Source organism: Equus przewalskii, chromosome 29, assembly GCF_037783145.1.
Source record: "Equus przewalskii isolate Varuska chromosome 29, EquPr2, whole genome shotgun sequence".
Taxonomy (NCBI): domain Eukaryota; kingdom Metazoa; phylum Chordata; class Mammalia; order Perissodactyla; family Equidae; genus Equus; species Equus przewalskii.
Window position 1 is genome coordinate 33,477,745 of NC_091859.1, and position 27,250 is coordinate 33,504,994.

General features: G+C 43.2%; 1 protein-coding gene across 8 annotated transcripts in view; it reads left to right on the top strand.

The window, feature by feature from the left end:
* Positions 1–1,287: 1,287 nt before the first annotated feature.
* The window catches only part of HMGXB4 (HMG-box containing 4), a 32,280-nt gene continuing 6,317 nt past the window's right edge, over positions 1,288–27,250 (top strand). Inside the window, exons 1-9 of one of the 8 annotated variants that reach the window (XM_070600326.1) lie at positions 1,318–1,399; positions 5,938–6,036; positions 6,381–6,485; positions 6,683–6,831; positions 7,082–7,160; positions 7,267–7,381; positions 7,937–8,892; positions 25,215–25,296; positions 26,263–26,327. In XM_070600326.1, coding sequence (XP_070456427.1) covers positions 8,005–8,892; positions 25,215–25,296; positions 26,263–26,327 — 1,035 coding nt within the window. In that variant the 5' untranslated portion in view covers positions 1,318–1,399; positions 5,938–6,036; positions 6,381–6,485; ... (2 more) ...; positions 7,267–7,381; positions 7,937–8,004. Of the gene's footprint in view, positions 1,400–2,406; positions 2,426–5,937; positions 6,037–6,364; positions 6,486–6,682; positions 6,832–7,081; positions 7,161–7,266; positions 7,382–7,936; positions 8,893–25,214; positions 25,297–26,262; positions 26,328–27,250 lie in introns of those variants that run through there. The other 7 variants (XM_070600325.1, XM_070600331.1, XM_070600324.1 and 4 more) reach the window with 7 other exon arrangements.

Below are 27,250 nucleotides of genomic sequence, written 5' to 3' on the forward strand. Positions count from 1 at the left end.
CCTTTTGGTGAAACTCATTGCCTATCTTTTTGGCAAGGAGGATGGGGGTTGAGAAGAAGGAGGCAACGATGCTAGTTTTATTTATTAATTGCATTTACATTTTGGGAATGAATTCAACAACTTCGTCTCAGGTGTTTTACCATCTCAGCGTCTCACAGTTGTAACAGCAGTGATTAAACAGAATCCAATATTCTACACAGGGCAGGAGAGAGAGCATGAGATGGCAGAAAGAGCCCTGAAGCAAGGGTCCAATAATCTGGCTTCCAATCCTTATCTGATCGCTAATTGGCAGTGTGGTCTGAGGCAAACCATCTTGCTTCTCTGGGTCTCCATTTCTACATCTGTAAAGACAGCATGATGACTACCTCAGCTTTAAGCACCTGTTCAGTTCTGGAATGGAAAGCCCACTAATCTTTGATGTGATCTAAACCCCCCAAAAATATTCATGTGCACAAACACACAATTTTGCATAGTTTCCTGGGGTTCATAACTCTAGAAGCCAATCTATATCTCTAACCTGTCTGCTCTACCGTTACTAGGACACTAGCTTCTGCTTGGATTCCTCTGGTAACAGGGAGCTCACCGCCTTACAAGGTAGCCAAAGACCACTGAACTGCTCTAGAAAAGTAAGTTTGTCTCCATATTGAACCAAGATCTGCATGCTGTAATTTCTACCCATTGATCCTAGTTCTCGAGAGCAAATCAGAAAAACCCGCCTCTCTCCTCTTCATTTCTCTGAAGACTGTTTCTAACTTTTAAGGGCAAGTAATTTATTGGGAGAAATGCAGATGATTCGTCAGGCCAATTATTCCACAGTGCCTTGTTATAAAGATATGTTCTTCCACCTCATCCGAAATACACCAAACACCCAAATGCAAATATTAAATTCCAAATAAGCACCGCCGCTATTAATCTGCATGGTCTAGGTTTTGCAAAGAGAATTATCGTATAAAAATATCTTGAAGGAAATAGCATAGTCTGTTGGAAAGAGCACTGCGTTAAGAATCAGAAGACGTGGAGTAGCACCCTGCCTCTCACCCCAACTACCTGTGTACGGTTGGGCAAGTCACTTAACGTCTCTGAGCCTGTTTCTCATCTGTAAAATGTGACAAAACCTACTCCCAGGGATGCAGCGAGGATTAAACGATACAGTGTTCGTAAAGCTTCTAGCCCAAGCCCGGCACGGAGCAAACCCTCAATCACTACTCGTTGCCGACCTCGGCCAGCTCGCGGTTCCATTCGATGCGCTCGGCGCTCGTGCACGAGCGAGATGCCCGTCCGCGAGCCGGAGTCTGCGCTCTGGGCTCGACTGAGGCTGCCTGGCCGCTCGCGCTTTCCTCCCCTCCAAGATGGCGGCGGTCGGCGGCGCTGAGGCGGGATCCGAGCGAGCCGAGTGAAGGTAGCGGCGAGCGGAGCCCCCGCGAGGCAGCGCGGGGACCCCTCCCCGAGGTGGCCGCGGCCCCGGCCCGCCGCCCCCCGCCGCCGGGGGCCCGCGACACCGCCCCGGGGGCGCCCCAGGCCCGCCGCGGCCTAGCCCGGGCGCCGAGCCGGGGACTGGAGTAGCGGCCTCAGGCCGGCGCCGGGCCGGGGCTGGAGCGGGCCGGAGCAGGAAGGAGGGCGGGAGCTGTTCAAATGGGGAAGGCGGGAAAGCGGCGGGGCCGGGAGGGGGCGTGCGGCCGCCCGGGGGGCCTCGGGCCGGGCGCCCCTCCCCCTGCGCCGCGTCTCCGCCCTCGGGGGCGCGGGGAGGCGGCGCGGCCGCGGGGAGCCGGCGCGGGCCCGGGCGGCGGGGTCCCCGGGCTGTCAGGGGGCGAGGGCCCGGCCGGGCGGAGGGGGCGCCGGGGCGGCCGATGCGAGGAGCCGCCTTCCTTTCGCGGTCGCGCAGCTTTATTGAACTAGCTGTTGCTGCCAGACTGCCGGGAGCATCCCATTGGTCTGCCGGGGAGACCGCAGAAACGGGGGTCCTGGGGGCTCGCTATCCCCATAACTTGGTGTCCTGTGGACTCGGGGCGTGCCACCCAGTTTGAAGGTTGCCTTCTTCGCGGGCTCGTCCCCACGGGCCCATTTCCCCCACCACTATTACTCGTAGATCCACTTTATTTCGTATCACGCAGAAGAGGAGAAGCATCTCCCTTCTTCCCGGTGGGCTCAGCGGATGGCTGATTCTGTTCCCTTAGAGCAGCATAAATAAAAAACTGAATCCAAAGGAGAGCCTGTTGATTGGACGAGGCTTGTCAAAATTTGTATTGCTGCTTTTTTCTTTTTCTTTTTCTTTTTTTTTTTTTGGGAAATGTGTGTTGTCAGCCGATCTGTGCGGTGGTCCGTGGTTCCGCTTAGTTGCGTTGCCATGAGAGGATTCGATCCCCATCCCAGGCTGTCGGGATCTCTGCAGTTTGCAGAGCTGGCAGGGGCTGTGAGTGCTGCATAGGTAGGTTCTTGGGGAAGGGAGTGGCCGGAATTCGGAGTCGCTGCGTTCTAAGATTGGAGGAAAGCTCGACGAGATAGGAGAAGACATCACCTCCTCCTCTCCCAGAAGTCACGACAACAGCAATTCAGAAACGCAACAGCTGGATGAGCATCTTTTTCTGCGCGGACTGGCAGTCTGAGTTCCCGAAAGGAGTGCTGGAAGAAGAGAACAGGGACTCTGCAACAAGGCTCTCGTCCTGAACTAGCCCTGGATGTCAGGATTTCAGGATTTCGCTCACTGCCCGGTGTCCAGGCCTTACTTTGGCCCGTCCCACTTTTTCAATACTCCTTTACATTCTGGGATCAAGAAGCTTGTTAGTGATTCCTGAGCCTCAGATGGCCTCAAAAAATCACCTTCTGAAACTTTTTTCCAGTGCTGATAATTTGGACTTTCAAAATAACAAAGTACCGTATCCGATGATTTTCGGGTTTTCCCTAATTACTTTGGTAATCCTGAAAATTATGCCTGAACATAACACATATGCTTATCGACCAGTGGAAGATCAGCTCTGCTTCTTCTTTTTCATCTCTTGAAGAAAAGTCCCAAAAGAACCATTTAACAATTTGCACATTTCATGCGTACACATTTTTTTTATCATGGCTTACTTCCATAAAAAATATTAAATAAGCTTTTACTTATGTTGTCATTTCTTAGCATACTGAGAGGAACATAATTGTAAAATCATCCTCCCTCTTGAAGTTGACAACATTGAATTCTATAAACTCCAAAATTATGGAATCAGGAGATTGGGTTCTAACACCTGTTTTACATTGGCCAACATTTAATGTAATTATGGCCTCTGTTTTCTAATGTGAAATTCAAAGCTAATATTTTTCATTTTTGTTAATCTTCACAATCTGCTGCCCAACTCTGAACTCTGAATTTATTGTGGATAATATTCAACACCTGGAAGAGTTACCAGGGGAGTCATCTGATCTTATATAAATGTTGCCCTAACTCTGCCTTTCTTCCACACTGTTGCTTAAGACTTCTTTATCTGGTTTCATCTTTCTTCTATGAGTCAGCAACCAAAACTAACCCCTGATCTGCAATAATATCCTGATTTTAAAGAACCTGGAAATTCAGGGACCGTCAGTCGCCCAAGCTGTGAGTGACATAGTCCGTTGTGTTGAATTTTCGTTATTTAAGTTCTTGGCTGTCCCAATTCTGTAGTGAGTTGGACTTGCCTTCAGGCCCCACTCATTTTTTCCTATAGGTTATTTAATCCTGTAATTTATAAAATGCTCTTCAGCGTTTTTATGAAAGTTTAAATAGCAGCAGGCCTAATCCTAATACATAATGCTGACGCCAGCACGTGTTTACTGTGTTGGTCTGTGCCTCGGAGGATCAGCTCCTAATTTTCTGTCCCCTTTCACAACTTGTTAAATCCACTGGTTGTTTTTCACAGCAGTCAGTTATGAGCCATGAGTGCTTTTTCATAGTCCAGCAAGTGACATTGTTTTCTTTCCTGTACTGTCTTCAGAGGTACTTAATCCTACTCTGACTGCTAGGTGTTCAACTCTGTTTTACGTTAGTTTTGATGTTATCAAAGGGAAGGCCTGGTTATCAGTCTTAGGACCTGCCTTTGCTTTGTATAGAAGTGCATTTTGTTGTTGGCAACACGTTGGTGGCCATATTGATGATGTTGAATATTTAAGATTTTTCCTCTATTATTTTTCAAACATTCTTTGCCAAAATTCATTTGGCATGGAAAAGCGTTAACTTGAGGTCTCAAGTTGTGGTGTTTCCTGGCATTATCAGCCTATGAAAACTAATGAGATCTATATATTTTTCTAATAAACTCAGTATTTTAATGCCAATGAGAGGATGTACCTTTCTGAAACGACTGGATGTGATTTGCTGTGACTTTCTCCCTCTCCTCACCCCTTTTGGGGTTAGCGCCCTTTTGGGTGGAAAGGGGAGGACAATAATTTCTACTGGAGAAAGTTTAATGCTTAATGCTGGAACATGAAAAACTGGCTGCATTCTGTATCTTGCCTCCTCATATTTCTACATGAGACCTGACCTTATACCCCCTCCGTATCCTATGAAAAGCCCTCAGAGCAGGCAGTTCTCCAGTGTATCTTCAAAATAATCCAGTTCAGTCAGTTTCTTTACTCTAGCTTCTCTCACCTTGACCAAGTCCATTCTTCATTCTCCTTCTTCAGAAAGAGGACAAATGCTTGTCTGTGTTTCTTTTCTTAATCTTACGTATAAATCATTCTTGGTAATACTTCTTTTTCTGTTTTCAACTTAGGCATATCTGTGCATTGTATTTTATCTGACTTGTACACTTAAGTCTTTTTTCGTTTATTTTAAATGCAACTCTTATGAAAGTTTCCCTGTTAATCAAATTCATTTTTTCTTTCACCAAAGTTATGTACTTCAGTATTATCCATAACTACCTGAAGGGATTGGCAATGTCTCATTGAAATGTCCCTCAGCGTTTCTAAATCCCATTATAGTAATAAAGGTAAAATAAAATTTAAATAAGTGACCAATCAGACCAACTTTTAAGTACTTCACTAACTGGATGAGAACATTTTCAGTATGTTTAGTGTATAATTTTTAAATTTCCTGCAGGAATTGTGACATTGCCTGTCCTTAACATATTTGAAAAACTTTACCTTAGAGGACAGTTTATGGCTTGTCATCTTCAAAATCAAAATGGACATGTAAACTTGAATGCCAAAAAAATAATTTTAGAAAAATTCAAGACAATATTTAGAACATTTAGGTTATAGCAATTCTTTAAATTAGTGAAAATCTTAATCAAAAATTTCATCACCAGTGGACAAGTGATCATCCTTCCTTGTTTGCCTTTAGAAAGGCTTGATAGTGCTGAAAGCTGTCATATGGCCAACTAATGTGAGTGTCCCTACTTTTACACTGCTATGATTTTGATCAAATTCATACAGCCCAACAAAATGCCTATAAAAAAATTATGCTCTAAGGATCTTTACCGTCCCTGTAATGTTGTCATCATTCCTGTTTAAATCAAAGTACAATAGATTTTAGCCTGTCGTCGATCCAGATGGTAGGATTTTGTGGTCTCCAATGTGTGGTGTAATCTCTCTTCCTTTGCGTCCTACTTTATCTGTGCATTTTGTCACCGTGACTGAACCTATCCCTCTGACTTTATGTCGGTTTTTACTCTGTCTCGATGTTGTCAGTCCTGTTAGCATTTCAGAAATTCACATTCATTTTGAAGTATTTATTATATGGGAAGTATTAATTTATATACTTCCCCAAACAACAACTTTAATTCATGAATCAAATCAAATTAAGCCTAGTGCAGTGCCTACAGTCTCAACCCCAGTGTATTTACAAACAGGATGAGGAGGGGACAAGACACTCCTTTATTCCTGCCGCCCTGCCAGTCTGCCCTCGGATCCCTGCGCACTTCCACCGGGAAGCTTGCCTCTCCACAATGATTTCGCATTACAGGAGAGTTTTCCTTCTTTGTTTCTCAGACCTGGTCCTGTAGACGGGAAGGAGCCTGGACACAGTGACACATTCTCAAAGGCCCTGCAGGACCACCATGGCTTATGATGACTCCGTGAAGAAAGAAGGTATGACCCCTTAATCTGAGAAGCATTCCAAAGGGGGTGTCCTCTTCAATCCTTGCAGCCCATGGACATAGAGACCAGGACTGGCCGTCACAGCCTGGACTCCCAAGTGATGATCCAGAGCACGGTTAAGCCTCCACGTCATCCCCAGACTGGGCCCGTGGAAACGAAAACCAGGACAGGGTTCCAACACAACAGTGTGAACTATAAGTCTTTGTAGTCTATTGGGGTGATCCCCTGCAGCACTCGTGGTCCTTGCCAGCTCCAGTGTGCAGGAGTCTGGGGATAGGAGTCACATGTTGGACTCCCACAGAGCAACACAACACGTGAATCCTTATTCTTTTCAGCCTTACCTCTGCAAGTCTGTGTCCACCTGCCAAATCACAACTAAGAAACCATGGCTGAGGATGCACATTGGGCCTTTGCGTAGCGTGGAAACATTGGTTCTTCAGGTTTGATTCTTGTATTTGCAGCCAAATCATCAAGAAATATTCTTGTCCCCTTGGATCTAGCCCTGTATTCCGGTGGACTTACTGAAACATTATTTTAATTTGGAAATGGAGGGACTGTTGCATTACATGCGTGGTGATCTGGTTGTTACTTACTTGACTTTCTCGTTTCCTCTCCCAAATGGACCTGTGCTGCTCAGATTGCTTTGATGGTGATCACAGCTTTGAGGACATAGGACTAGCAGCTGGCCGCAGCCAACGAGAAAAGAAACGTTCTTACAAAGATTTTTTAAGGGAAGAGGAAGAAATTGCCGCTCAGGTCAGGAATTCTTCCAAGAAGAAGTTAAAGGTAAATTCTAAACGTTTGGATTAGGAAAGTTTTAAACTATTTCACGTCATATTTCTTAATATTTAAAGAAAAGTTTCTTTTAAAAACTTCTTAGTAGAAAAATGAACATCATTCACATCTGTTTTCATTATTTTCTGTGTTTTACTTTGTTTTCTGGAGTCAGACATGATCAAAAAACAAGATTGGTTCCAAACTGCTTTTGCCTCATCATCTTACTCTTTGATCAATTCTTCTTTCTCTTTAATTCTAGGATAGTGAATTTTACTTCTTGGGGACGGACACGCACAAGAAGAAGAGGAAGCACTCCTCTGATGATTACTACTATGGAGGTAAGGATGGGAAAGGGCAACAGGTGGGATAAACACATCACTGGTTCTTGGAGTCGGGGTAGGGGAAGGGATCCAGATGTTGCTGACTCAGTGGCCTATTTAACAGGACAGTGGTTCTTGTTCTGAGTGCCGGTAAACCAGTGTGAAGGAGGAGAGAGGTGGAGGGCTGGTATTTTGGAGGATTCAGCATAGAAGAACAGTCTTCATTTGTGATACACCAGGTACCAGGTTCCTTCTCCCCCCAATCATCCACTTATCTTATGCCCATTGTTATCTAGCATCCCTTTTGCCATGTGTCGTCCTGGGCCCTCTGGCCTGCACCTGTGGGTTACTTCTCAGTCCAGTGCATATCCACTCACAAGACCAGTTTTTCTTAGCTATATTCTGCACATAGCTGATGAGACTAACTCTTTACTAGAATGGATTTGTCCTGAACACAGAAACAGATGATACTCTGCAGTGTAATCTAAATTGTAACTACTTGCAATCCCACAGCTATAGTCCATTCTTCTGGGTATACTCTCTTTGGTTGCTTGTGAAGACTCAGTGAAGAAAAACAACTTAGTGGCAAGAACTGTCTCCAGGGTCAGAGGCAAAATCTACCAAGCCAAGAAGCTCATGAGCATCATCTCCGAGCGTTAGGACTCAGTTGAAGGGCCTCCCCTCAAATCATTCCTGTTAGTCTTTTCCTCATGTTAGTTGGGTATTTTGGTGAGAGAGGAAACTTATTGACGTTGCTTTGTCATGAGGACGTTACTTCTCTTGATTATTTCTAGATATTTCGTCTTTGGAATCGTCACAGAAGAAAAAGAAAAAGTCCAGCCCTCAACCTGCTGATACAGCTATGGACCTGTTGAAAGCTATCACCTCCCCACTGGCGACAGGCTCCAAGCCCTCCAAAAAGACAGGGGAAAAGTCCTCCAGTTCTTCAAGCCATTCAGAGAGTAAAAAGGAACACCACAGGAAGAAAGTGAGTGGAAGCAGTGGGGAGCTGTCTCTGGAGGATGGTACTTCCCACAAATCCAAAAAGATGAAACCGCTCTACGTGAACACAGAGACGCTGACCCTCCGCGAGCCTGACGGTTTAAAGATGAAACTCATTCTCTCACCAAAGGAGAAGGGGAGCAGCTCCGTTGACGAGGAGCCTTTTCAGTACCCCTCTCAACAAACGGCTGTGAAAAAATCCTCTAAGAAGTCAGCTCGGGATGAGCAAGGTGCTTTACTCCTAGGACACGAGCTCCAGAGCTTCCTGAAAACAGCCCGGAAGAAGCACAAGTCGTCCTCAGACCCACACTCATCTCCTGGCCCTGAAGGCTGTGGGTCTGACGCCTCCCAGTTCCCAGAGTCCCACAGTGCTAACCTGGACCTTGCAGGCCTTGAACCTATTCTCGTGGAGTCAGACTCGTCCTCTGGTGGGGAGCTGGAGGCTGGGGAGTTAGTGATAGATGATTCTTACCGGGAAATCAAGAAGAAGAAGAAGTCAAAGAAGAGCAAGAAGAAGAAGGACAAGGAGAAGCATAAAGAGAGGCGGCACTCCAAGTCCAAGAGAAGTTGGGGCCTTTCTGCTGCAGCAGTGGGGGAGCCCACAGTGACGCCTGGCCCTCCTCCCAGCAGCCCCTACGCTGGAGCAGCTGCCCCTCCTCCAGCGCTTCCTGGCCTCCACGCAGATGGGCACAGTGAGAAAAAAAAGAAAAAGGAGGAGAAGGACAGAGAGAGAGAGAGAGGAGAAAAGGTAAACCGCTTTATAAGTGGGGCGGGGATAGGGGATGAAGCAGGTTTTCCCTTGGTAGTAGTAAGTGGGCTTGGAATGAAGCGGCTGAGGCCAACCACCGGGAGTGGAGCAAGGTGAGGGCAGCTTTGGAGTGGTAGAAAGTATTACTACCAGTGGCCGAGTCTGTCTGGTCTACAAATAGGAACGATCTTAATTATTCATGGGTTCTCTTAATAGAGTTGTTCTTCCGTTGTGCCAAGCCTGGGTGTAGGAGTACCGTGGCTCCTTCTGACGGGTGCTTAGACTTCATAGAAGGAGCCAACCCCAGCTTCATTCACTCGGCCCCACTGTCTACCCAGGGCAGTTGAGAGTTGGGAAAATGTATTCTATGAATTCATTTTGGCTGAAAAAGATTTTTAAAATTGGGAGAATAGAGAATAATGACCAAGTTAACGGAAGAAGTTAATAGCTTTCCTCCAACTGGTGTTGGCTGCTTTCTGGTATTCTTTTTAATGTCAAATGTGTATTCTTTCACCATTTGAGAGCTTACTGTTTGCCGAGCCCAATGCTATAATACATGCCAAGAGGTGAAAAGCTGGGCAGGACATAGCTGTTGACCTCGGGGAGCTCACTGTTGAGATAGGAATGAGAAATCAGCCGCCTTGGTTTGCTTTCCTTCTCACAACTCGAGAAATTTTCCAGCAGTTGTACTTTAGGGGTTGATGATGATGTCATTAAAGGTTTCCTTTAAAAAATAAACATTTTTTCCCGTTGTCACAGTAATATATTATTTTTCTAGAAATTTAGAAATTCAAAATAGTAGGAAGAAAAAAGCAATCATAGTTTTGCCACCTAAGGACAACCGTTTTCTTCCTTTGTTTATAGTTCTGCAAAATGAAATGTCAGATAAAATCTGAAAGAAAAACTACTAAGAAAGAGAAAATCAAATATATTAAGAATTTGGAAATGGCAGTTTCATTTCAGTCAGTAATTGAGGTGCAAGTTGTTTTCCCCAGTGTAAAGAGTGCCTTTTAACAAAGTATGTGTGTCTCAGAAAGAAAAAATAAAACTACCTTCTGAGTCAAGAATCAATGTGAGGAGAAAGAACTGTATAGTCAAATACTAGGTCAGGTTTTATTTGTTTGTTTATTTGAAAATTGCTTCGCGAAATAGCATATATTCTGTGCAAGATTCTGTTCATCCTAAGAATTTCCATTCTCGTGATATATGACAGTGCCATAAACTAATATTACATGCTGAATGTGGGAGGCCAGGGTGGTCAGAGAAAGCTTGAAAAAGAAAAAGGATTTCAGTGGGAGGGGATGCAGGAAGGGAGGCAGAGAGAGGTTTAGGAAGAAGCGTAGCCAGACAACTAAATCCAGTCCTGCATTTCCAACTGCCTGATCAGTATTTCTGCCTGATGCGTTGGGCACCTGAGACCCACGTGTCACTCACTGAGCTCATCCTCCAGACCCCAGACCTGCATCTCCTCCTGCGTCTCCTGTATTCCCCATGTCCCACCAACCCAAGCTCAAGACTGTGTGCTTATTGTTTTTCTCTACATTTTATTATGAAATTTTTCAAACAAAAAGCGTTCAAAGAATTGTACAGTGAACACCATATGCCACCCACTGAGATTCTACAGTCAATATTTTGCTATTTGCTTTATCATACATCTATCCATCCATCAATCCATCTTATCTTTTTTAATGTATTTCAAAGTAAGCTGTGGATATTATACACTTCACTCCTATACTCTTCAGCTTGCATGTCATTAACTTAAGCTCAATATTCATTTTCAGGGCTTTTTTAAGGTAAAATTTACATATAATAAAATGCACAAATTTGAAGCTTACCGTCTGATGAGATTTGATAAATGCTCACCCCTGCGTGACTAAACGTCTATCAAGATAGAGACGTTACCATCATCCCACAGAGCCCGCACAGCCATTCCCAGTCCCCATCTCCAGAGACAACCACTCTTCTGATTTTCTTCCAACCTCATGGTTCGCTTTTTTATGGTTCACTCTCACGTTTGCCTCTTCCCTGCTCCCTTCTGATTATTTCCACTCAAGTGTTAAGGCTGATAGTCCTCCTCCTCAATAGCTTCCACCCCTTTGTGCCCTCCATTGTTGCTGCCGCTGTCTTGGACCGCATCCCTCCTGCGCTTACTGTAATAAACGGCCTCCTCTCCCTTTCTTCCCCCATGCAATCAATCTTACGGGTTGATGCCAGAATGATCTGAAGTTGCACGTCAATGAGGACAGTCCTCTGTTCAGCATCTTCACTGGGTCCTCACTGCCTCTGTGTTAGCCTGTACGCTTCTGGAGGCCCAGGATCCTGTCTGTCTCGTTCTCCACTCTACCCCTGGTACCTATCCCACAGTCTGGCCTGCTGTGGATGGTCAGTAATACTTGTTGAATGAGTAAGTGTCACAAGTCCAAACCCTTGGCCAAGCCTTCATAATTGTCTGATTTAGCCCTAAACCTCCCTTTTCAGCTCTGCCTCTTCTTAGTCTGCTTTACGCACACTGTGAGGAACCTAAACTTGTTTCCCGCACATCCTCGCCTCCATTCCTCCGCTCATTCTTTGCAGCGACCTGCTTTCCCTTCGCACAGACGGAAGCTCTGCCCTCCCTTCAAGACCTGATCAAATGCCACCTCTTCTGAGACATCTGACCCTCCAGTCAGATCTCACTTCTGAACTCCCACAACACCTTGCTCGCACTCTCTGACTGCACTGATTTTCTTCCTTATGTTGGAGTTCTCTTTGTACATATTCTCTCCCCCTAGTAAAGAGTATAAGCTCCTTCTCGGTGTTTTAGCTCCTTAGGGACTGTTTTAGTCACCTTAATATTGCCTTCAACTCCTCAGTGTCCTTGGTAAGCATTTTATGTTGTATGTCAAATGAATGAATGACTGGATGAAAACAGTTTTGAAAAGGTAGATTGGGAGCAAATTGTAGAGAATTCTCAATGCCAAAATAAAGGATTTGGCAGTAGGCACTTTGGGGTTATGAGCAGGGTTTAGATGTGCTCTAAATGATAATTTAAGGGAAAAATGATAAGAGCTATCCCCAGGTGGATTAGACTAAGGAGAGCGTTGTGACAGACCACTCAGGAGGTTATTGTAGTCCGAGGCCGGTAATGCCTGAGAGAGAGAAAGTTGAAGAGACAGATTCAGGAGAGACTGAAGGAAAAACTGACGAGATCTGGCAACTGGGCTGGATCTGGGGAGCCAGAAACATAAATGAGTATGAAGACGTCCCTTAGGGTGTTGAACCTGGGTGCCTTGGAAAGTAAAATTATAATCTCCTTAAGGGTAGGGACTTATTTATAATCCCCCCATGTGGCTAGCAATTGCTAGTGAAAAGTGAGTTTTAGTTTATGGCAAAAACCTTATTATGAATCAGTATTTGATTGTGATTTTCCAAAAAACCTGAAGTAGTCATATTCTGAATTTAATCATTTATGTATCCAACAAATATTTATGGGACGTTTACCTTGGGTTTTTTGTTTGTTTGTTTTTTGTTTTTTGTTTTTTTTGTTTTAGTTAATTTTTATTGAGTTTATGATAGTTTACAATCTTGTGAAATTTCAGTTGTACATTACTGTTTGTTAGTCATGTTGTAGGTGCACCTCTTCACCCTTTGTGCCCACCCCCTACCCCCCCTTTCCCCTGGTAGCCACTAATCTGTTCTCTTTGTCTACATGTTTAAATTCCTCATATGAGTGGAGTCATACAGAGATTGTCCTTTTCTATCTGGCTTATTTCACTTAACATAATTCCCTCCAGGTCCATCCATGTTGTTGTGGATGGAATTATTTTATCCTTTTTTTATGGCTGAGTAGTATTCCATTGTGTATATATACCGTATCTTCTTTATCCAGTCATCAGTTGATGGGCACTTAGGTTGCTTCCACGTCTTGGCTATTGTAAATAATGCTGCAATGAACATTGGGGTACATGCAGCTTTTGGAATTGCTGACTTCACGCTCTTTGGATAGATACCCAGTAGTGGGATGGCTGGGTCATAAGATATTTCTATTTTTAATTTTTTGAGAAATCTCCATACTGTTTTCCAGAGTGGCTGCACCAGTTTGCATTCCCACCAACAGTGTATGAGGGATCCTTTTTCTCCACAACCTCTCCAACATTTGTTACTTTTTGTTTTGGTTATTTTTGCCATTCTAATGGCTGTAAGGTAATATCTTAGTGTAGTTTTGATTTGCATTTCCCTGATGATCAGCGATGATGAACATCTTTTCATGTGCCTATTGGCCATCTGTATATTTTCTTTGGAGAAATGTCTGTTCATGTCCCCTGCCCATTTTTTGATTGGGCGGTTTGAGTTTTTGTTGTTGTGTGAGTTCTTTATATATTACGGAGATTAACCCTTGGTTGGATATATGACTTGCAAATATTTTTTCCCAACTAGTGGGTTGTTTTTTTGTTTCAATCCTGTTTTCCCTTGCCTTGAAGAAGCTCTTTAGTCTGATGAAGTCCCATTTGTTTATTCTTTCTGTTGTTTCCCTTGTCTGAGAAGACATGGTGTCCGAAAAGATCCTTTTAATACTGATGTCAAAGAGTGTACTGCCTATATTTTCTTCTAGAAGCCTTATGGTTTCAGGTCTTACCTTTAGGTCTTTGATCCATTTTGAGTTTTATACCTTGTTTTTTAAACCTCACCTGTGAGCTGTAAGAAATGGCCTTTCCTGGATTTTATTTCGGTATAAAAAAGAACTCTCTAACCATGTGCCTAGAGGAAGAAAGGAATGCTTCAGGAATGGTGTTCCCTCATCCAGTGGTAAGCAGAGACTCGAGAGGCAGCTGGTGGAGTGCTGAAGGCCTCTGTGCGCTCCTTCTACTTTAGAGTCTGTGACCAGGATGGTAATGAAGGGGCTGGCCCCGGGGCCGAGTGGTTAAGTTCGCGTGCTCTGCTGTGGGATGGTAATGAAAATAGAGAAGCAAGAAGAATGGCTGGTTTGGGAGAAGAAGAAAAGTTAAGATTTTAAGGTATAAGTAAGCATCAAGAGATTCAGCATATCTAAGTGGTTAAAAGAGTGGGCTATGGAGCCAGACCACTTGGCTTCAAATCCTGGTTCTACCGCTTACAAGCTATGTGATGTTGGACAAGTTGCATAACTTCTCCATCTGTAAGTTAGGGACATTAACAGATCTATTCAATGGGATTGTTAGTGTAAAATGAGGTAATAAACGTAAACGTGCTCAGGGCCTCCATGTGCCAGGGACCTCTGGGGTGCCACAGCAAACACACGGGCACCACTGGATATTCTAAATAGACGACACTTTCAAGAGAAACAGCAGTACTTGACATCTGTCAGATACCTTATGAACTGCTAGCTCAAAGTAATTCACAGTTTCAACATCTTAATCATGTTACGTTCCTTTTAATAATGCCGTATCTTTTTGAAGCTAACTTTTCTGTGATTGCTGTGATAAAAAGCAAGTACTGTATGAAACCCACGTTGACACCATGAACCAAGAAAGTTTGGGAGTTTGAGCTTTGCACAATGCTCAGCACATTAGTGAGCATTCAGTAAATGTTAGTTTATAATCATCATCTCGGGGGAATTTCCAGAGAGTCGTGAAAATGCAGGAACTAGAATTCAGTAGAATAGTTGAAACGGGTTGCAAATCGGGCGTTCATGTGCAATAAATGAAAAAAGTGAATGGATGAGAGGGAATGAGCCCAGAGCAGAATCTTGTAGAACAGTGACGTTAGGGCACTGAAGAAGGAGGGAGGGCAATTGTGTTGTTGGAGAAACCAGAGAGGGCCAGTGTCCCAGAGATGAGGGGACAGTTTCAAGAACAAACTGGTCTCCTGCTGGAGAGGCCAAGGATTCAAGTGTGGTGGAGACGAATGGAAGCCCATGGGTGGAGTCACGGAAGAGTGAGAAGCAAAGGCAGCAGGGTGGAACTCTTCCTGGAGAATTTTGACCAATATGTAATATTTTCAGTGTTGAGTTTTGTTTTGGGAGTGGTTTTTTTGGTTTTTTGAATTTCTTTGCTTTTTTGTTTGTTGTTGAATCCTGCTTCCTAAGGGGGGTAGAGAATCGTATGGTGATGTCTTGATCATCTGCCCCTAAAGAGCATCCCTTGGAGTGGAAGCTCTCTTTGCATTAGAGGAGCGGGATACGGTAACATGCCTTACTTTTGGTTTTACTCAATCAATAAAAGCCCATTCGCTACCACTCAAAATAATATCTGTGATGCCGCTTCAGAGGCATGCCTTCCATTATCTGTATGTTTCCAGAATATTCACATCTCTTCTAAGCAACCTAAGGCTGGGCCAGGTAGCCTAGTGCTGGGCACACTCAGGCATTGTTGTTGATCTTCTAATAAACTAAATTCTGAGATAGAACTAGATTCCTGGTGGTATTACATAAATTCTCTCTCGGGTAAATTGAAGTTGAATGACAATGGCAGTAGGTGGTGACAGTAGCTACCGTCCATTGAACGCCTACTGCGTGCCAGGCTCTCCTAGGCATTTTACATACATACCGGTCTTCATTGGTAGGTATCGTGAGCCCCTTTTGAGAGAGGAAGAAGCTGAGAAGAAAAGACATGAAGCCCAAATTTTAATACAGCTTTCTTTAACCCAAGCATATACCACATGCCTTTCTAAAACCTTGAGAGATGATCACCCAGTGTTATAATACACCTTTGACAAAGCTAAAAGAAGGTTCTAGGCTAAAGGAAACCAATATAGCGTGCGGGTATCTGAGGTTTGTCCTATTGAGCCATAAAGATGTTGTTGGGGTTTTGTTTTGTTTGTTTTTTTAGGTATGCTTTTTGGTAAGGAAGATTGGCCCTGAGCTAACATCTGTTGCCAGTCTTTCCCTTTTTTTTCCTCTTTTTCTCCCCAAAACCCCAGCACATAGTTGTATATCCTAGTCGTAGGTCATTCTAGTTCTTCTGTGTGGCACACTGCCCCAGCATGGCCTGATGAGCACTGTGTAGGTCCACGCCCAGGATCCAAAGCAGCAAACCCTGGGCTGCTGAAGCGGAGCACACAACCTTAACCACTTGGCCGTGGGGCCGGCCCCTAGATGTTGTTTTTAAGTGGAAGAGGCAGAGTGTGATGAAGTAGCTGAAAGCCTGGACTCGAGTTCAGCAGGCTTGGATTCTTGTTCCCGTCCGCTGCTTACCAGCTTTCTTCTCTTGAGATTGTGTCCTCACCTCTCTGCCCGTTTGTAAAGTGGGGTTATTTAGACTAAATTGGGTGATACGTGTAACACACTTAGCACAGGGCATGGCTGAAGAAACAGCTGCTGTTACAATTACTGTTGCTTTCGTCCTGAGTTCTTCAAAAGTATAAATAGACTTGAAAACATCTTTTTAAAACTGGTTTTTCAACCACTCATTTCACATATTAGACTAGGCAAGGAGACTAGGTTTTTGTGGTTTTGTTTTGGTTTTTAATATAACGACCACCTTTATAGGAAGCAAACTTCGCAATTCTCGCACTTATTTGGAAAACAGTTAAGAACCGGAAAGAAGACAGAGTCTCTAGGGAGCAAAAGCAGATGTTCTAAAGCAAGTTTCCTACAGCTCATTGGAGCACTCCGCAGGCCCTGGGGGAAGGAACATTGGCTGGAGACAGGCACGTGACCTCTGTGACCCTCTTCTTTTCTTCCTAGAACAGCGAACTAGTACCCAGCCTACTTCCCCTGCAAGGGTGCTGTGACAGTCAGATGAGGTGACGCAAATGGGTGCACACTGTGCCCTTTCCACACTCAGTTCTGAGACTGTCATTCATTCAGCGCACATTCTGCACTTATGTTGTGCCAGGTACTTGCCAGGTGCTGTGGACACAAAGACGAATAAGACAGTGTCAGCTCTCAGAGAGCATGTAGCATCTGGGAGGTGTCATCTAAACCAAATCTTAAGGCCAAATAGGAATTATCGAGTGGAAATGAGGGGTTGGCATTCAGTCAGGAATGAAAAACACGTGTGAAGGCACAGGTCCGAGAGGGTCTAGGATGTTCAGAAACCACAAGGAGTCCGTGTGACTGACGTGAAGCCAGGAGGTTAAGAGTAACCATGGAGAAGGCAGGGCCCGCCTTCTAGGGAGGGGCAGTAGAGCTGAGTAGGAACTGGCAAATTACAGTCATTAATAGCTATATTTACAGAGTTTTTAATAAGTTCTAAGCACTGCAGTAAATTTTTTATCTCTAGTTTATCAGTGAATTTTTCGAAGAACCCAATGAGGTGTAGGTATTTTCATCTCCATTTCACAGAAATAAGCTGAAAGAAGTGAAGTAGCCTGCCCTGGGACATGCACCTGCTTGGTGGCAAAACAGGAATTGGATCCCAGGTTTTTCTGATTGCGGAATCCGTGCTCTTTCCACGATACCGGAAGATGTTTAAATTATAGTCAGTGATGTATTATAAGAGATAGCAGAAGTTTAGAATACATTTTAGAAAGATTTCCGTTCAGATTAGTGAACATAAAAGCTCTGGTGTGAAAACCTTACTTCTCTGGCACCCTTTCCTTTAGCCAGCAGATTTAGGGATCTCAGTTAAGTTCGCTCAGAAGAGCGTCAGATGGTATAGTGCTCACGAGTACGGACTCCAAAGGCAGACCGAGTTCAGAAGCTGGCCCTGCCACTCCCTAGGTACGTGAGTTGACCTCAGTTTCCTCATCTTTCAAATGGCAGTAAGGAGGGAGCTTACCTCCTAGGGTTGTTCGGAGGTTTAAGTGGTTTCTGCAGGTGAAGCTTTTATAACGCTGTCTCCTACACAATATTAATAGCAATGGAGACATTGGGTTCCTGTCATCAGCAAAAGAAAGCCATGTTTTATTTTTAAGCTTCATAAGTTGTTTTGCCTTAACCCCCAGATGTTTTACCTTTTTAAAAATGTTCTTAAACTGGAGTCAGGGATGGACTTGAAGAGGGCTTTTCATCAGATTCTCAAAGAGTTCTATGACCCAAAAGACTTAAGCATGACTGCTTTATAGAGAGCATCAGGGCCAGCCTTCCTCAGCAAAAAGAGGAGGATCGGCAGCAGTTAGCTCAGGGCTGATCTTCCAAAAAAAAAAAAAAAAAAAAAAGAGCATCAACAAGTTGTTCTTTGAAAGGTCTTGAAACTGTAACATATGTGATCAAACATTTACAAGGAGGTTCTGGCTGTAAAATTACAATGTTATGAGTTACACTTAGTAAGTGGACTTGTTGCAAGTCTCTTGCTACTAATAAGTATCCAAGTTTTCAAAATATCAACATTTTATTAAAAGGAAGTCCATGTTATTCCAGATGTAACCACTGTGATTCACTTGCAATACTGTATGTTTTCTTTCAAGAAAGAGTCTAGAGTGGAAATACTGGCCTTGCATTTAGAATCACATGGTAATGGTTTGTATACACAGTCATGTGCTACATAACGATGTCTCCATCAAGGATGGACCGCGTATACGATGGTGGTCCCATGTAGCCTAGGAGTATAGGAGGATATACCATTTAGGTTTGTGTAGTACACTCTACGATGTTCGCACAACAACAGAATCGCCTAATGACACATTTCTCAGAATGTATCCCTGTTGTTAAGTAATTCTTGGCTATATAGACATCACCCATTATTTGTGTATTTCTTTTTCTTTTTTTTTTTTTGAGGAAGATTAGCTCTGAGCTAACTACTGCCAATCCTCCTCTTTTTGCTGAGGAAGGCTGGCCCTGAGCTAACATCTATGCCCATCTTCCTCTATTTTATATGTGGGATACCTACCACAGCATGGCTTTTTGCCAAGCAGTGCCATGTCCACACCCAGTATCTAAACCTGTGAACCCAGGGCTGCAGAGAAGTGGAACATGCGAACTTAACTTCTGGACCACCAGGCGGGCCCCTATTTGTGTATTTCTAACTACAAATTTAGAAGTGTCTGTGCTCTGGAAAAATTTATTTATTTATTTTTATTTTTTATTAAGATTATGATAGTTTACAACCTCGTGAAATTTTAGTTGTACATTATTGTTAGTCATGTTGTAGGTGCACCACTTCACCCTTTGTGCCCTCCCTCCACCCCTCCTTTCCCCTGGTAACCACCAATCAGTTCTCTTTGTCTCTATGTTTAATTTCCACCTATGAGTGGAGTCATACAGAGAAATATCTGGCTTATTTCACTTAACATAATACCTTCAAGGTCCATCCATGTTGTTGTGAATGGGACGATTTTATCTTTTTTATGGCTGAGTAGTATTCCATTGTATATATATACACCATATCTTCTTTGTCCAATCATCAGTTGATGAACATTTAGGTTGCTTCCACGTCTTGGCTATTGTAAATAATGCTGCAATGAACATAGAGGTGCATGGGACTTTTGGAATTGCTGATTTCAAGTTCTTTGGATAGTTACCCAGTAGTGGGATGGCTGGGTCATAAGATATTTCTATTTTTAATTTTTTGAGAAATCTCCATACTGTTTTCCAGAGTGACTGCACCAGTTTGCATTCCCACCAACAGTGTATGAGGGTTCTTTTTCTCCACAACCTCTCCAACATTCGTCACTTTTTGTTTTGGTTATTTTTGCCATTCTAACAGGTGTAAGGTGATATCTTAGTGTAGTTTTGATTTGCGTTTCCCTGGTGATTAGTGATGATGAGCATCTTTTCATGTGTCTATTGGCCATCCATATATCTTCTTTGGAGAAATGTCTGTTCATGTCCCCTGCCCATTTTTTGATCAGGTTGTTTGATTTTTTGTTGTTGAGCTGTGTGAGTTCTTTATATATTATGGAGATTAACCCTTTGTTGGATAAATAACTTATAAATATTTTTTCCCAACTAGTGGGTTGTTTTTTTGTTTCAATCCTGTTTTCCCTTGCCTTGAAGAAGCTCTTTAGTCTGATGAAGTCCCATTTGTTTATTCTTTCTATTGTTTCCCTCATCTGAGGGGTTATGGTGTCTGAAAACATCCTTTTGATACTGATGTCAAAGAGCATACTGCCTATATTCTCTTCTAGAAGACTTATTATTTCAGGTCTAATCTTTAGGTCTTTGATCCATTTTGAGTTTATTTTTGTGAATGGTGAAAAAGAATGGTCAATTTTCATTCTTTTACGTGTGGCTTTCCAGTTTTCCCAGCACCATTTGTTGAAGAGACTTTCTTTTCTCCATTGTAGGCCCTCAGCTCCTTTGTCAAAGATTAGTTGTCCAGCCCTGGAAAAAATTTAACCCTTAACTTTGAATTTCAAACTTTAGGTCCACAAGACTGGAGTTGCATCTTGCACGATGGTTAGGTTCTAAGGTCAGCACATGGGTGAAAACTCTAAGTAGTCAGAGTTTCCCTTGAAAATTCCTTAGCAAGGCTCCATGGTGAAGGCTGACAGATTCTGAGTCCAACAGAACATCAGCACAATGCAGCTAGATTTTTCTCTCTTCGACACCAGATGAAGTCATTGGAATATGTTCATGAGCCATGATTTTATTATTTTTAATTATGTTAGCAACAAACATTGGCCTCACACTTGGGTAGTGAGTTGCACACACTGAGAGAGACATACAGGAACTGTCTGGAGAAAACAGATTTATGCTCTCTGTCGCACTTGCTCCAGGGAATAGATTCTTTTTTTTTTTTTTTAAGATTTTATTTTCCTTTTTCTCCCCAAAGCCCCCCGGTACATAGTTGTATATTCTTCGTTGTGGGTCCTTCTGGTTGTGGCATGTGGGACGCTGCCTCAGCGTGGTCTGATGAGCAGTGCCACGTCCATGCCCAGGATTCAAACCAACGAAACACTGGGCCGCCTGCAGCGGAGCGCGCGAACTTAACCACTCGGCCACGGGGCCAGCCCCCCGAGGAATAGATTCTTAAAGTGGGATCACCCAGAATAATCAATCCATGGTGTGTGCTCGCTCTCGCGCACGCACTCATTTTCTCTCTCGCCCCTGTCACTCAAATGGCCGAACATAGAACTTAGGTAAACTGGTGTATGTGTGTGGTGCCACTCCATTGCATCTTGGCCAAATAAAGGAGATTTGAAAGGAGGGCGGCTTGGTTGGAACACCTAAGCATTGTGGGATGTGAGGCTGCTACTAAATTGATAAAGGAGATGCTGTACCCAGAGCTCCCTGTGACACCTCTACACAGGACTGGCTGCACCGGAAGAATAGTAAAAATAGGACCTTTCCTATTTAAATGAAATGCTCAAGTACAGACCATGCTGCTGTTTTCCTTGTCTGGTTTAGGTCAAATGATTTCACCCTGTCCTCCTTCACGAAAATTTCTATTCTAAAAAGAGCTTGTATTGGCTTTTTGAGTACCACAACTTCTTTTTTTTTTAAGTTTTATTTTTTGGTGAAGAAGATTGGCCCTGAGCTAACATCTATTGCCAATCTTCCTCTTTTTTTTGTTTCCTCCCCAAAGCCCCCCAGTACATAGTTGTATATTTTAGTTGTGGGTCCTTCTAGTTGTGGCATGTGGGACGCTGTCACAGCGTGGCCTGATGAGCAGTGCCATGTCCACATTCAGGATCCAAACCGGCAAACCCTGGGACCCCAAAGCGGAGTGCACGAACCCAACCAACCAGCCATGGGGCCAGCCCCAGATACCACAACTTCTATTTTGAAGAAAACAGAGGGAATAGAAAAGAACTCATAGTAGTTTTCTATTGTAGCATAACCAGTTATCACAAATTTAGCAGGTTATAGCAACACCCATTTATCTCGCAGTTCTGGAGATAGAAGTCCAGGTAGGCTCAGTGGGTTTCTGCTCAGGCTCTCGCAAGACTGAATCATGGCCTTCGCCAGAGGTCCTCTCCCGGGTTCTCGTCTGAGGCCAGAGGTCCTCTGCCGGGTTCTCGTCTGAGGCCAGAGGTCCTCTCCCGGGTTCTCGTCTGAGGCCAGAGGTCTTCTTCCAGGTTGGTGGCAGCATTCAGTTCCTTGCCGTTGTAGAGTTCCTGGCAACTTGTTTTCTTCAAGTTCAAGGTCAGGAGGAGAGTGTCTGCTGTTGCATCTTGTCTCTTTTAAGGGCTCACCTGATAAAGCCAGGCCTATTCAGGGTAGTCTCCTTTTTGATTAACTCAGATTCAACTCACTGGGGACCTTAATTACATCTGCAAAATCCGTTTTGCCACATAGCATAGCCTACTCATGGGAGTTCTAGCCCATCATATTCACACTCAAGGGGAGGGAATTAGAAAGGGCTTGTAAACCAGGGGCCAGAAATCTTGGAAGCTGTCTTGGAATTCTGCCCACCACAGAAATATTATTATTGAGTACCTACTGAAATGCTGAACACTGTTGGATTAATTCCCACCTTTGAGTAAAATGGTGTTATCCAAGTGTTACAGGGAAACTAGAGCTCGGAGATGAATAATCGTGTAACTAGCAAATGGTATGGTCAGGATTCTCACCTAGATCTGTTGGCCTCCTAAGCCCAGGGAGGCTCTTTCCATTTTGTCACACTTTCTCTGTTAAATGCTGTCACTTCCCCTCCTTTCCCATTTATTTGCTTCTCTCCAGCCCCCGCCCCCCCCCCCCCCCCATGGCTGTTGGCCGTCCTCATCTGTGCCTGCACTGCTGTGGCCCCTGATTGGTCTTCTTCGCCAGTCCCTTCTCCACAGTCCCAAAGGGAACCTGACCGTGTAACATCCTGCTTAGAGTACTTGAATCACTTCTTTCCCGTAGGGTCCATGCTGGTTATTAGAGGTTACGAAGCGTCAGTCTGGGCTCTGCCTGCTTCTCTAACATGATCTCTCCCCTCTCTTTGATGAGTGTTACCACGTGTTGTTTCCTCTGCCAAGAACACTCCTGACCACTCTTCATCTGGCTAATTCTGCCCAGCTTTCAGGTCTGGATTAAATGTCACTTCCTCCAGAGCCTTTCTCTGACTCTAATTAGGTGAGGTGCTCCTATTACGTCTTCTTGTGGCGTCCAATACTTTGCCTATAGTATTAGCACATTTCATTGTGATGACGTATTACTCTGTCCTGTCTGTCAGACTGACTGATTTTGGCTGTGTCCCAATGTCTGGCTTGAAGTGGACACTCTAATAAATATTTATTAATAAATAAATGGCAGAGTGCTTTGATAGGTTACTTTTTTGTGTTGCCTTTGAAACCTTTCATTTTTATTCTCTGCTTCTCCTTCTTTGCCATTGAAATACTTTTAATATCACATATCAGAAGAGCTATCCACTTCTCACATGTTTTATTCAGGATCAAATAATTAGTATAAGATGAAGCTGGGAAAGGATGATGGGTCTTTAAGCTTTAAATTTTGTATGCTTTCCACTATTTTGTGCTGCATAATTGCCTTAGCATAAGATCTGGGCTTTGAGCGCATTCTCTTAGCTACTCGCTATGCCTGCTCCATGTACTCCATGATTGCTAGTTTATTTTCTACAAGCATGAATAAAGTCCTTTATAAGAGGAACCCCTTGCTTCAGTGTGTGGATTTGGATCTGGTATATTGGCCAAGAGCTGTGATTCATTTCATAAAGGCAGTTTTGATTTGGTGTGACAGCTATAGATAGCCTCGTGGAATAGGGTGCATTAACCTTTTACAGTATTATCTCATGTTTGAGAAAACGTTGTTCAGACTCCTTGTACGTTTTATAATATGGCCAAAGGAGCTGGGAAATCCCTCAAGCACACAGTCTTTCTAATGTTCTCAATATTTAGCAGTGAGATTGATTCTATACTTGAGAAAGATTTGGCTCTGCACAGACTTCCACAAATTGTTCTTTCACCATATACTCTAGTAAATGTCAGGCCTATGGATAAGCTGTTTTAAAAGATTAGTTTAAAATTTTGAAGCTAAATTTATAACAAACATACTGCAATTTTTATATCTGAAGAAGAGCTCTCTCATTCAAAGCAGTTCCTTTGGAAGGTGTTCCAGGAATGTTTCCATTCCTCAAAATTGCAAAAGGAATTCTAAACAAGTTTTGTTATTGCCATGAGTCTCAGCCAGTCTTTGGCCTGTGAGAGTAGTTATTTTATGAAAGCTATATTAAGAACTGTCAGGTGAACGAAGTGTTTGATCAGGCTTAGTTTAAAACGAGATGCAGCTCTGACGTCTTGAGACACAACTGTGTTGTTTGTTGGGTTGTTTTTGGTCATAAAATCTGACTCTTGAAGCAAACAGAAGTTCCCAGTAGCTTTTGGAGCCCCAGACATTTCTGTCATTAAATTACCGTGGGGCAGAAAGGACTGTCTTGGAGGGGATGGAGAGCTGATCATTCATATTATGACACTTACAGAGGATGTTTTAAAGGAAAGCCATACTGAAAACGTCTCAGTTTATTGGAAAAAGATTATAAAGGGATAATCTTTTCTTTTTAAATAGTAACTTTTTCTGTAAGGAAGCAACATATCTTCCTTCTTTGGCCCATAACACATGCCCCTGGAAGTCAGGCCTGGGTTGTAGTCATTCTGGTGTTAGAACTCGCTTAGTTGTCGGACCCAAGCAAGTCACTGTTCTGAGTTTCCTTTTCACCATCCTCAAAATGAGAAGTTTGGACGGATGTTATAGCTAATGCATCTTTTCAGGTAGACATACTTAACTTTTTTCCCCAGTCTATGGATAGTTGTAATGTGGAATGCATAGTAATAGTCTTTTGGTTTTTATATCCCTCATTGAACTGGCTTTAAAAGCATATTTGATTTTGCTTCTCAAGAATCGTGCATTGCTTTTAGAATTGTTATAACACAGTGAAGAATAACGTGCTTCAAGTAGTACAAAGCAGTTTGTTGGAGTGGAAGAGGTTCACCTCACGCTGACTACCAAAGAATTGTCTTCAGTTATTTATTTACTTCTCACCTTGGACCACGAGATTGGGAATAATAAAATAATGATAAGCTACAAGTGACAGTAAAAGCAGGATCAGGGAAATTAGAAGATTAGAAATCAAAACCAGAGGAACAAAAAGAACATAGATTTGACTCTGGCTTTCTGCCCCAAGTTTAAAGGGAAGTTATGTGGTTCTCTTCAAAGATGAGGAAAATGACATCCCAGGAGAGGTTAAGATTTTCTTATCACCTTGTTCTGAAAGAATATATAACATGGGATTGTATGTAGGAAAAATGAAGAGTTTTACAAATAATTATCATGTAGCTGGAACACCCTGAAACATATAAACATAATTGAGCATGTGGATTTTACGTTCTAAAAGTAAAACTGATAAAATATACATCTCTGAGTGATAAGTACAATGGATTAAAAATTAATTATCCTGTTTAGGGAAACTAGTTAGTAGTTTAGAACTCTCTCCTTGATGAAAAAGTATAGAAGCCTTTTCTATTTTCTTACCATAGGTTCAGGGTTACTCAACTTGTGTTCTAATTAAGTCTTACCCTGTTCTATTTTTATGTGGCACTAGCCAAAAAAGAAGAACATGTCGGCCTACCAGGTGTTCTGTAAAGAGTATCGTGTGACCATTGTGGCTGACCATCCGGGTATCGGTAAGAACATTTCTGATCTCTAGTGTTTTTACTTTCTGTTTGTATCTCTGAAGCAGTGCAGTTAATCCAGTCAGCAGGCAACTTCTTCCCGTAGTATTAAAGGAACACAAACCTAATTTCTTTCCTTGCTTCTTCAAATCACTTTAGATTTTGTCTTAGTTCACCCCATCCATAAAAGAGATATGCTTTTTATTTATATCTCTTAAATTGGTAAAGTGGGAAACAGGAAAAGTACATGTTACAAAGCACAGTACATAGATATGCGGCTGTTTATTCTCAAGACCCCATAGTGGACCTTTTCCGTAAACTGCGCCTGGGTGTGGAGCTGTAGTGAGATGACTTGTGTTCATATTTGTCTCTATCTGAGACGTCAGTGAGGGTCCACAGACCTTGGACAAGCACTGAACTCTGCAGACCGCCTTTCCTGAGGTGGAGAACAGCTTCCTGAACTTCTCCTCGCGGCGGGTGTGAGGCACACGGGAAGTACCACGGAAGACATGGGCGTGCTCTGTAAAGCCTGTCCTTGCTTTACAAATGGGAGGGCAGCGTTACACTCTGGGGAGCGGCTTCTGAGTTGCACTAGGGAAATCTGTCTTTGGTTCTGAGGTCTCAGAAATTCGGTAAAAATCTAACAACTTTCATCAAACTTTCCGTAACGTATTGTCTTTAACCTGAGTTGATGAGCCCTATCGTGGGACCAAATTCAAAGACAGCAGAATGATGCTGAAGCAAGAAATCCCTGGCGAGTAGATGTGTGAGAATTGGTGCCTGTCCCCTGACCACCAGAACAGCCCCTCCCCTACAGAAGAACGCGGAAGAGTGATGGGGCTTGGTTTGCTGGAAGAACCTTGTGCTATCTAAATCTGATTTTCAAAACCGTTTTTCCAGTTTTTGCTCTCATCAATCTTCTGTTTTGTTGATAGTTAAACCTTTACTGTATTGGATTTTTTACTCTTTTTATGCCAGATTTTGGGGAACTTAGTAAAAAACTGGCTGAGGTGTGGAAGCAATTGCCAGAAAAGGACAAACTAGTAAGTATACTTTCTTACAAACACATTTTTCATTGCTTATAAAATGTGCAGTTTTCCTATAAACCACCCAGGCAAACACTGAAAACAGTGGAAAAAAATTACAAATCAGTGGGAAGTGGTTTAACAGAGGGCGTTAACACTGGTTGGTGTCAGTTTACTCTAGATGAGGATTTAGCTGCAAGAGGCTGTGTTTCTAACCTCATCTAGTTTTTTTGCAACAACATTACATTTGAGCCAAGATGACCTAACTTGGGCGGTGATTAAAGTGTTAACGGAGAATCTGAAGTCAGAGCCCTTTGCTGCAAACACCTCCTCATCAGCCTTGGTCTGTGAACTGATGGAAGTCATCCACTTCGTAGTCACTGCAAATAATAAAAACATGAGACTACGTGTACTAGGTAACCAGGTTCCAGGTCAGCATCCTCATCAACCACTACCAAGGAGTGTACCCTACTGTCAGGAAGCTAAGAAGACAATGATAAATAGTCATGTCTGAATCACTTATAGTCGCTTTCCAATTGGGTGGTATGAATGTGGTCTAGGAATTATAATTACCATCTTGCTTTAAGGCACAGCTCTTCTGGGTGAAATAACTAAAATATTTTCCACTCAGGTAGATTATCTTTAGTTTCTGTTTTCTGTGTCAGTGTTATCCTGCTATTGGTATTGCCCACCAGCACATTAGAATAAATATTTAAACCGCATGGACATTATACTGAGCCAGGTGTTTACTCCATGATTTTACATTTCAACTGTAGAGTGATCTACAAATCAGTGCTGAGGTCTGACCGTTAGCACTGCTGAATATTTGTGGGCCTCACTGAGATCCGGCTGTAACCCCCGTCTGAGGCCTGTTCACTGACCCTCAGCTTGAAAGTTAGCATTAGCCCTCTGCCTGCCCCTCCACGGTGCCCTTTCTTCAT